This window comes from Anabrus simplex, chromosome 1 (genome assembly GCF_040414725.1).
Source record: "Anabrus simplex isolate iqAnaSimp1 chromosome 1, ASM4041472v1, whole genome shotgun sequence".
NCBI lineage: Eukaryota > Metazoa > Arthropoda > Insecta > Orthoptera > Tettigoniidae > Anabrus > Anabrus simplex.
Genome location: NC_090265.1, coordinates 673,001,257 through 673,013,324, shown reverse-complemented (window position 1 = coordinate 673,013,324; position 12,068 = coordinate 673,001,257). Strand labels below are relative to the sequence as shown.

The 12,068-nt window shown below is 40.1% G+C and overlaps 1 protein-coding gene across 1 annotated transcript in view; it reads right to left on the bottom strand.

The window, feature by feature from the left end:
• Positions 1-12,068, bottom strand: part of LOC136886022 (dual specificity protein phosphatase 22-like) — a 735,408-nt gene that overhangs the window by 13,598 nt on the left and 709,742 nt on the right. The window contains exons 5-6 of the mRNA XM_068229942.1: positions 7,508-7,689; positions 7,415-7,437 (exon numbers count right to left, since the gene is read on the bottom strand). Coding sequence (XP_068086043.1) covers positions 7,415-7,437; positions 7,508-7,689 — 205 coding nt within the window. The remainder of the gene's footprint in view (positions 1-7,414; positions 7,438-7,507; positions 7,690-12,068) is intronic.

Genomic DNA, 12,068 nt, shown 5'->3' with positions numbered 1-12,068 from the left:
GGAAGATTCCGAAAACATGTTTTCAATGTTTAGACTTCTTCTTCTTGGCATTTTTACTATTCACTAGTGATACTTCTTAGGAACTGAACAGTTATTATGAAAAAAGCATACGTATTTTCCTAACAACTGTACTGGTATTGAAAAAAAGTCAGTAAGAATATTCTGCTTCTTGTTCTGGCACCTTTTTAACATTTAACTTTCGATGTATTAATATTGGTTCTTAAGGTATTACCCCGTTTTGAAGGAATAAAAATAACCCTATCGGAAGGCGTTTTCATGCGTTTGCAATATAGGTTATTTCATAAATTCCATAATACCATCTCCTCGGCGTGCCCTCAACGTGGCGGTATGTGCATGGACAGCTCTTCCCCAGTCACACGCTACTGCTAGCTTCTCAGTTTTCGGGTTCGCTCAGATGAATAGTGACACTACAGATGTCGTTTAAGTCCAAGTTCAGCCGCATTGTCACGAGAATGAGAAGGGGTGAAAAAGAAAAAATCCAAAATAGCCGTGATTATGGATGCATGTGTGTATTTTCTAATATAGCTTTCAACCAAACATAGTATACATATGCCTTACTATCTGAAAAAATAAATAATGTGGGGGAAGGGCTCCCCTAACACCGTGACACTCAGAATGCCCTTTGTCACAGTTCAGGGCTTGTCGGAATGGAGATTGAGAAGGTGTGAAAAAGAATGTCTAAAATGGCCGAGATTATGGGTGTACAACCTGTGACAATAAAGTTCGGTGAATGAAGTCAGAACGGTCGGTCCGGCAACGCTGGCGACACACAACGCTGCACCTGCGTAGCAGCAGGTATTGACCACCTGCTCCCAACGTTGTTTAGTTGAGCATCGTGTGTGTGCCGTGTAAGACCTGTTTGACACAGTGCGTGTTTAGTGCGTTGGTTCTGAACTGCCAACAGGAACATCAACGACCAAAAGATCAATGTACAGTTTTGTTTTAAGCGTGGCAAGACACCGAAAGAGAAGCATACGATGCTGGTACGTGTTTATGAAGATCAAGCACTGTCTTTGAAGTGTGTGTATGACTGGTTCGCCCGTTTTGGAGGAGGCCGGAAAAGTGTTTCTGACAACCCCCGTAGCGGAAGATCGGCGACCGCCGTCAGTGACGAAAACATTGAGATGATGAGGACATTAATCACGAACGAACGTCGATTAACTGTGCGCATGATAGTGGACAAACTGCAGATTAACCGTGAATACGTGTGACAAATCGTTACCCAGAAGTTAGGGAAGAGGGAAATGTGTTCTCGTCTTGTGCCACATCACTTGACTGACGATCAGAAGCAGGCACATTTAGAGGCTTCACAGGATTTCCTCGAAACAGCGGATGCGACACCAAATTTTTTGAACTGTACTGACACCCTCGCCCACACACAGCCAATATCGTCAAAACAGTTCATGGCATAAAAGGGGGTGGTGCAACTTGAACATCCCCCATACTCGCCAGATCTCAATCCTCCAGACTTCTTCCTATTTCTACGACTCAAAATCGCTTTGAAAGGAAAGAGATTTGACGATATTCCTGACATCCAACGAGGCTTTTGAACGCCATCGCAATGGAAGCCTTCCTGCAAAGTTTCCAGGATATGTATCGCCGATCTCAGCAGTGAATAGTTATGGGAGGGGACTATTTCGCAGGACAGTAAGTTCACTGTCGTGCATTGTTCATATATGTTGATAGTACAGGATTGTTCACCGAACTTTATTGTCACAGGTTGTATGTGTTATATTCCAGCATAACTGTTAACTAAAGTCGGTGAACCCATGACTTACTATCTGGGGAAAAATTATGTGGGGTAAAGACACCCGTAGCACCCCTAGGGGAGGGATGACATACAAGAATAATAAAAAACGACCAATATTAGCGCCGAATTCATAGTTTTCGTGGTCTCAGAGATGTATTGTGACTCTCTGGATGCCTTTTAAGCAGTGCTTTTTTTTCTAAAAATGTTTAAGGGGTACGCTCAGTTGTAGTCGAGAAAACATCACGATCTTACAATTTTCGACAATTATGCACACTCCGTGTCGGGCTGACATGTTTATAGAAATATTGATTACGCTATTTTATTTGTGGTAACTGCACTCAGTATTTCTAATCATTTTACATTTTAAAATTAAGTGAACACATCAATATATGCACTGTGGTAGTGTCTCATTATACTGACCTGCTTACAGTAAATTCCGCACTGGTAAAAGAGGCTGATCACCGCCATCTTCACGATTCCTCTCCGTGCTTTTCGTGTCGGTCACCAGATGTCTTCCTTTCAGGAACTATGAATTCACGTAATCCGCAGGTTTGAAAATTCTTCGTGGAGGTTCAACCAACTTGATGAACATAAGATTTGCTACTGTATTCAGATGCAATGATGCTCTTGTTGGAGTCATGATCAAGTTCGTTTGTGAGAAGCCTCTTTCACATTCACTTTGTCAAAATTGGAAAGCTGTTCATAGTGTTCATAAGGGGCAGGAGAGACAATGGGCATTTCTCAAACAGTCAGGTGCTCAGATTATCAACACAGTCTAATACTTTATTTGCACCGGGTGAGTTGGTCGTGCGATTAGGGCCGTACAGCTGTGAGCTCGCATCCGGAAGACAGTGGGTTCGAGCCCCACTGTCGGCAGCCGTGAAGATGGTTTTCCGTGGTTTCCCATTTTCACACCAGGAAAATGCTGGGTCTGTACCTTAATTAAGGCCACAGCCGCTTCCTTCCCATTCCTAGGCCTTTCCTGTCCCATTGTGTGAGTGCGACGTTAAGCAAATAGCGAAAAATCCTTGCATTCTTCAAAGTTACCCATGCCGTTACGTAATTCAAAATTTAATGACGGAAGACACGCCGTTCAATGCAAACTACACAACAAATTACATACTCAAGAAAATTGGAAGGCACCAGTATCACATCAGACAAAATTCAGTGATGTACATTAACTGTACAGGCAACATACGGCACTAAAATACTTATTTTTGCCTAAAAGAGTCAGATTTCTTCCAATAAAGCAGCAGTTACAAAGCTTTAATCGAGCAGATAATAATATGGCCTAATGTTTCGATCATGCTGCTTAGTGCCGAGTTACCGACCAAGAGAAACTGATTCGATAAGTCGATTTAAATCGAAGATTACTCGAAATCTTCTCCAGCTGTTGTGAACAGCGCGGTGACGCCAGATGATCGATGGACTCTCAAGTCGGAAGTTATATTTGACGGACTAGATATAAATGAATATTTTTTGTTGAACAATCTTCAAATGTTTAAGGGGTACGCGTAACGCCGCGATCCCCCTGATAAAAAGCCCTGCTTTTAAGTACCAGTTCAAATGCATAATGATGGTAAAAATGAAATGGCGTATGGCTTTTAGTGCCGGGAGTGTCCGAGGACAAGTTCGGCTCGCCAGATGCAGGTCTTTTGATTTGACACCCGTAGGTGACCTGCGCGTCGTGATGAGGATGAAATGATGATGAATACGACACATACACCCAGCCCCCGTGTCAGTGAAATTAACCAATTATGGTTAAAATTCCCGACCCCGCCGGGAATCGAACCCGGGACTCCTGTGGCCAAAGGCCAGCACGCTAACCATTTAGCCATGGAGCCGGACATAATGATGGTGAGAAGTGATGATAAAAAATTGTCCAAACTGACCGAGATTAGTTTAATTAACGAGAAAAAGAAATCTATAACTAACTTGAAATTCAACTGCAGAATTGTTCTAAAAATATCAGTCAACATCACAATAAAGAAATCTACAAAAATTCGCTTCACACATAATTAACAGGCAATAAAATACCCTAAAGTAAATAATCAATTAAGTGCCCGAGCAGTGCCGGGTAACATAGCTAGTAATAATAATAAATCTCAGACACATTTAGGAAAATACGTTTAAAATTTTACGGAGATATTCTCAGAATGTGTAATCTGAGATTGGCCAAAAAGAATTCTGAACCTTGCCCAATTAATGAAAGTTTTAAAAAAAAAAGGATCTGGCTACTCGAAGTTGGAAAATATCTTCAGGAAATAGGCATCGCAGGTGACACTGTATTAGGCAGATCTAAGTTCAGAAAATTAGTTGACAATCACACGCTTTACACGCCACAGAGTCAACAGAACCCGGTCAGAAGATCGTAAGAAAATCCAGAACGAGAAGATGAAGAGGGTTTTGGAGCCGAAAAAAAAAACAACGTTGAATCCCGTGGGAATAACGAGAGAATAATAATAATAATAATAATAATAATAATAATAATAATAATAATAATAATTTGAAACTTGCATATAATTAAAATAAAATGAGATACGTTTGAATCTGCAATATAGTATCGTTTTTTACAGCATTTACAGAAAAGTATTAAAGTTCCCGTTATTTTAATGAAAAGTAGGTATATTACTGCTATTCAAGCTCCATGTTCTGAAACTGGCAACTTAGTGCAGCAATAAGTGGTGGAAATAGTATGTTTATACATATTAGAAATTTAAATCGTTGGCACGTGTCCGTGTTTGTGCGGGCTAATCTCGCGAATTGCGAAATGGATTTTGATGCGGTTTTCACCGTTGGATCGAGGATGGTTTAGCTACAAGAAACATTCAGCTACGTCAAATGGGAACCGAGTAGTAGCACTTTGAGTGAAGGCAACAAAATAAAAAAAATCGACTATGTGCGCGCTTTCTTCGCTTACTGTGCCTAAACCGCCTAAAATAGGGCGCAAGTACATGGGAAAGAAAATTGTTGATCAGAAAGAGTTTACGACAGTATACCTATAACTATCTGAAAAAGACAACACTCAATTTTTATTCCTAGTTACCAGTAAAAAACCAACCTTAGAATATTAAACCATATTTGAGATTAGATTGTAGCTAAAATGCTGCAAGCTATTTATTGTAATCGTAAAGAAAACGTGTCCAATAATTGAACCATCGTTCTCTGTAGTCGCGAGGTGAAGCTAGCGAACACACCTGGGACCCGCTTTACTCCCAGCAGGGGGCTGTGGGCAGTAAAAGAACTCATCGGTGTAGAGTTAGAGGTAATCTGGAACTACGGAATATAACATAGTTAAACTAAGATTTGTAACGCAGTGCCTTTAGTTAATGGGATTGCGATACTTACGTTAACTCTCTCGTAGTTATGGAAAAGAATTTGGTGGAAGCATTCAGAACGATCAGCTCAATCGTATTTATGAGGGTTTTTTTTTACATTTCCCCTTAACACGTATACTCAGCCGAACAAAACTTGGCCTTCGCAGAAGATGACATTCTGTTTTCTTAAATTCTCTTGTTTGGAATAGAATGAACATATTGTGAAGGTGGTAGGGCTCCAAGTATTGTCAGCCCCCGGCTATCCATAGTTTATGAATATCTTCACTTTTCGAGAATGTATAATATTAAATATTTCTTTGCCCGTCAATTTTTGTGTGGTAGAGTCTACATATGATAATGCCTTTCTACATATAATTCAAAATACATTTTCTTTACCTCCTGTGGGTGGTGGACTCAGACGAAGAATACACCCATGGTATCCCCTGCCTGCCGTAAGAGGAGACTAAAAGGGGCGACCAAAGGATGATGGTTTTAGAACCTTTTTTTTGCTTTATGTCGCACTGACACAAATAGGTCTTATGGCGACGATGGGATAGGAAAGGCCTAGGAGTTGGAAGGAAGCGGCCGTGGTCTTCATTATGGTACAGCCCCAGCATTTGCCTGGTGTGAAAATGGGAAACCACGGAAAACCATCTTCAAGGCTGCTGACAGTGGGACTCGAACCCACTATCTCCCGATTACTGGATACTGGCCGCACTTAAGAGACTGCAGCTATCGAGCTCGGTTTTAGAACCGTGAAACTACTTGTGATTAGTACCATTGCGCGAGGAACACCATGAGTCTACGTTTCCTGTGGTTAGTACCACTATAGGAGGAACACCATGGTTCTGCTTTACTATGGTGATATGGATTTTGGACCCCTTCGAACAAAAAACATCATCTCAGAAAATAAGGCATTGTGAATTAGATCCATGGTCATTTTTCATAATAATTTATTTTAGATTCTAGCCAGTGGATACATTTTGAAGTTTTAATTATCATTTCGTTGCACCTCGTACCATTAGAGGTCGATGACCTAGCTGTAAGGCCCCTCTAAACGACAAACATCATCCTCATAATCACATTTTCTTTAGCTTATCTCGTTTCTCGTTTCAGACGGAAATTTATAAAGTAGAACGCCGTTTAACCGAAATAAAGGGGGCGGAGCCGCTTCGGTTGACGCGTTTTTTTCGGATGGCACAACCATCTTTAGGGATGACGACGATGGCATTTCAGTCCACCACCTCCCGAATCAAAATTCACAGCTATGTGATCCGAACCTCGCAACCAACTCGCTCAGGTGTTGAAATTCGAAATAAATAAATAAATAAATAAATAAATAAATAAATAAATAAATAAATAAATAAATAAATAAATAAATAAATAAATAAATAAATAAATAAATAAATAAATAAATAAATAATTTTACAATTTCTTTTTATGTCGCACTGACACAGATAGGTATATGGCAACGATGGGATAGAAAAAGGCTAGCAGTAGGAAGGAAGCGACCGTGGCCTTAATTAAGGCACAGCCCCCAGCATGTGTATAGTGTGAAAATAAGACCACGGAGAAATACCTTCAGAGCTGCCGACAGTGGGGATCGAACTCACTCTCTCCCGAATGCAAGCTGACAGCTACGTGACCCAAACAGCGCACCCACACGCTCGGATTTTACGAAATATTTTGTAGCTTTAGAGTTACTGTTGTGTGATTAATTTAAAGTTTTAGATTATTTTATTTCGCGTGGAACTTTGTCTTTAGCAGCCCTGATTGTCTGGAAAGTACTTGATTCTTTCAAATAATAGAAGTATGTGATAACTGTATGTATTTACACGTCGCGCTATATATATAATGTTCTCTGGAACTGTCACCATTCAGCTAAGCGAACCAGAAAACTGTACGTGAAATACTCTCGACAAACCACGAGTCCACCGTTTCGTTATGTACACTACAGCGAGGGGACGTCGTAGCAGACGGTGCATGCGTGTGCTTCCTTTGAAATTCCCGTCCTGCACATGGCCAGCAGTGGAGCAGCAGGTGGCCTTGAAATACTGGCAAGCGCTTTGGCCAATCAGAATGCTACATTTTTGTTTAATAATTTAAAAATATACGGCAAGAAATGTATATGCTTTTAAAGACACTCTGCAAATCTACAGGCCAAGAGCTTTCGTCAGAATGCCTTACGATGTCAATAGGTTCAACAGTTCTCTCAAAATCGCGGTAACAGCAATCAGCATAGTGTTTTAAATGTATAGATGATGATAATAATAATAATAATAATAATAATAATAATAATAATAATAATAATAATAATAATAATAACCAGCATTCTGTATCCTGAACACACTAAAGATAATAAGAATATTAATTGAGGGGATTTTCTGATGAAAGAACGGTAACGGAGAGTGATAATTACCTCTTGCCGCTGTTACTACGGCACATGCCGGTGGGGCAGGTCTGTCCCAAGGCACAGTCCCCCTCACAGAGATCTCTGGACTGTATTAGGATCTGGTAGGAGCGGAGCATGTGCCGACAGTGTTCGTCATCAATGGCGACCAGCGCCAAGCTGGGGTAGCGCTCCTTCAGTCTGCGTCTCTCCTGGAACAAGATAGAGCTAAATACAGAATGTGTATAGGGTGTAACGTCACAGTCCACCGTGCGCTAGTGCACTGCATGACTGTAGTATGTTCCATTAGTAGTTACTATCAGCTAACATAATAGAGGTTACTGGGGAAGCGTAGGCCCTGGACTTCGTTTCAAAATGAATGGGAAGTATTATACTTATTTATGAAAGCTCAAGATTTGGTGCCCCTTTAAACAATAACAATCATCATCATCATCATCATCATCATCATCATCATCATCATCATCATCAAGGTTTGGATCGAACATGGTATGAAGGGACTGAGGATGACTACTTTGGTGACCTCTTTGTGGGGAGTCATGTTTCCAGAGTATTTGACGGACGTCTATAGCATGTCCAAGAAGTTAAATTTCTTACAATGTTTCTAGCACTCCTTTCGGGCCGTTCTTTCTCTGTTTTATTTCGAAATTACTTACAAATATTAAAATTCGGTTAATGATGTTTTCCGGACACGTGATTCTCTCTTTGTGCTCTTACTGCATGTTTTTCAATTATGCTGTAGGATATCAACTTTTATACACTGCATTTATGAAAATATAAAATTACAATAAACACGGATCTGTGATTTCCGAGATTATTGGAGACGTGTATTATCGCATAAACTAATATCTACCCCACTTTGTCGCCTTGAATTTTCAACTTTATCTTCATGTTATGATGTTTCCTATGTGTGAAAACTCCGTTCAGGCTTATACGTCTACTAATATCATTGCATTTCATCTTCCCGCTGACAGACGAATGTTTCCGTAAAATTTCAACTAGTATTTTCTAAATGCCGCCGTGAATGTCTTTGTATCATTTGATTTCATGTTGGTTTCTGAGTCTCTATTAGTCACCTGTGATTTTTAGGCCTAGAATTGTACTTATGATTTTACACGCTTTTCACGCTGCTCTTTTCATCAAAATTGATATTTACGATCATTATGGACATTCTGGTATTTATTTACGTCATAATTGTGAACCATCACATTTACTAACGAGTCTCATGCGAACTGCTAATATGGCACTGATCAATTTGAACCATATCCCCACATAATCTCTTCAATTGACCGTGAAGTTACTGTACACGCTTCGGTACAGCAAATCCTGCTAAATGTGGAATTGATTTGTTCCGCTGGCAATACTATGATTTAAGATATTACACTGAGGACATAGTTTTACGCACATGCTTACCTTTCAGAAGTATCGTGTCTTGTAGTTGTTTTGTTAAAAGCAGGATTGATTTCTACCTTCAACATGAAAGACTTCCAGAAGTGATGCTAATAATACAGTATTATTCTTCGGAGAGTTTTCAAGAGCGAAAGATATGAACGTTTATTAGCTCTTGGCGTTGCTGAAATGTCACTGCTGAAGTTATTCCCGTGACTAGTTTGCCTTAAAAGTTTGTAACACTCCAATGAGCAAAATATACATTCCATGAAGTGAATTAATTCCTGAATATAGCCTAGAAATTGGATTTAAGCCATTTATTTTCCTCTAAAGTCCGCCCCTGTGGTGTAGTGGTTAGCGTGATTAGCTGCCGTCCGCAGAGGCTCGGGTTCGATTCCCGGCTCTGACACGAAATTTGAAAAGTGATACGACGGCTGGAACGGGGTCCAATCAGTCTAGGGAGGTCAATTGAAAAGAGGGTGGTTCGATTCCCTCCTCAGGCATCCTCGAAGTAGTTTTCCGTGGTTTTCCATTTCTCCTCCAGGCAAATGCTGGGATGGTACATAACTTAAGGTAACGGCCGCTTACTCCCCTCTTCCTTGTCTATCCCTTCCCATCCACCCACAAGGTCCCTGCTCAGCATAGCAGGTGAGGCCGCCTGGGCGAGGTACTTGTCCTCCTTTCCAGTTGTATCCCCAACCTAAGGTCTCACGTTCCAGGACACTGCCCTTGAGGCGGTAGAGATGCGAGGGTAAACGGATTAAGCAAGAAATAAGATTTTCCACTAGCCACCAGATAAAATCCACTAGAATTCCTACTAGTCACTAGGATTTAAAAAATGTCCAACAGACATTAAATGACATTAAATGATGTGCTGTTTGCGTTGTTTGGCATCTAATTTCATTAGTCGCGATTCCGGTTTTCTGAAATGTTTTACCGAAGTATTTAAACTATGCACGCTCGATTTTGTCGTATTTTATTTCTCTACTAGCTGATGTACCCGTGCTTCGCTACGGGATTCTCAGAAAGACTGACTTTGTGGTTTTCCTAACTGAAATCAACATAGGTCATTACAAAAACGTAAGTATGAATGTAGCGATTAAAAGCAATGCTATCATATAAAATACTCGTTCAAATGGAAAGCCGCACGTTTTATCACTTTTAACGAACAGTGTTGCGGTTAGATTGCGGTGCCAATCTAATAGTCCAAAGTTCCAGAGCTGAGATGACCAGGCCGCAGATTTCCATGAACACTCATCTGCCATTATTCTGCTAAATATGCACACTGTTCATTCCAATCAGTGCCTCAGAGTAGGGATTGAATAGCCCGAATGCTATGATGTTCCAGTGTGTTACATACCAGTAGTATCAGAAAATTTATAAACCAGGGGAATGGCATGGTAAAGAAGAAAGGTATCTAACTCCCCAACTACTTCCCATCAATATTCAGGCAGGCTGTTACACTCTGTACGACTGGGCGAGTTGACCGTGTGGTTAGCGGTGAGCAGCTGTGAGCTTGCATCCGAGAGATAGTGGATTCGAACCCCGTTGTCGGCAGCGCTGAAGATAGTATTCTGTGGTTTTCCACTTTCACACCAGTCAAATGCTGGGCCTGTACCTTAATTAAGGCCTAAGGCACTCCTAGCCCTTTCCTATCCCATCGTCGCCATAAAACCTATCTATGTCGGTGCGACGTAAATCAAGTAAAAATACTCTGTACGCAGCAGTAATCCTATCTACCGAAGATGAGGGGCAACAGAAGACACAAAGCACATCACGACAAACAATGGTCAATGTAATGTTATTGTTGATCAATGTTATGAGCTTTCTATTTTGTAGGCCTACACATTTAGTTTTCTTTCGAGTCTGTGATTTGTAAAATATTTTATACCGTAAACTGTAGTTTCTTATTCTCCGACTTTACATACCGATTTTCATTCAATCCTGTTTACCCATTTTCTCGTTACTCGGCGCTGATATGGACTTAGTAACAAAAATCCAAATTCATGAATGTCTTTGTGATCATAGCCAGTAACGTAACAATGTATGAGTCATGAATAATAGGACATTTAATACTATATAACCTTAGTTATGTAGCATTCATCGACTACACCTCTAATAAGAAATATTTGAGAATTATATTTTAGGCCTTCCCCTAAACTACCATTTCACTTAGCGTGAATAAAATAATTTACAGCCTAGACTATAGCGACTTATTTCCTGACTTTGCATACCGATTTTCATCAAGATAGGACTACTAATAACAACAAAAAGAATTAAATTTGAGGCCTTCCCCTAAACTACCATTTTTCTCAACGCGAATACAATTATTGATAGCCTAGATTGTAGCAACTTATTTCCCAACTTTGAATACCCATTTTCTTTAAAATACGACCACTAATAACATAAATAGTTGAAAATTCAATTTTAGGCCTTCCCTTAAACTACCATTTCACTCAGCGTGAGTAAAATGATTTATAGCCTAGATTGTAGAGCCTCATCCCCCGACTTCACATACCGATTTTCATTAGACCACTAATAACATAAATAGTTGAGAATTCAATTTTAGGCCTTCCCCTAAACTACCATTTCACTCAGCACGAGTAAAATGATTTATAGCCTAGATTGTAGAGGCTCATCCCCCGACTTCACATACCGATTTTCATTAAATTCTCTTCAACCGTTTTCTCGTGATGCGTGTACAGACAGACAGACAGACAGACAGACAGACAGACAGACAGACAGACAGACAGACAGACAGACAGACAGACAGACAGACAGACAGACAGACAGACAGACAGACAGACAGAAATTACGGAAAAGTAAAAAGTGCATTTTCTTGTTACTATGGACATGACCGATACAGAAATACCATTATTTTCAAATTCTGAGCAATGTACAGACAAAACTCTTATTTTATATATATAGACTAGCTGATGTACCCTTTCTTCGCTACGGAATTCTACATTGTATATAGAATTCTAGGTTAGGTAGTGTACACATTGTGAGCAAGATTGTATTAAATTGCATAGCTCTTAACGTTACCCTAAAAATGCGACGGGAAGTCATCAAACGTCTTTTCTTACATGAAGACTGGGTTAGGGAATTTTCATTGTAATGGCAGGTCCGCTTTGCGTACCATCAGTCACAATCACTTTGCGGAGTTTCATTATAATGGCAGAAA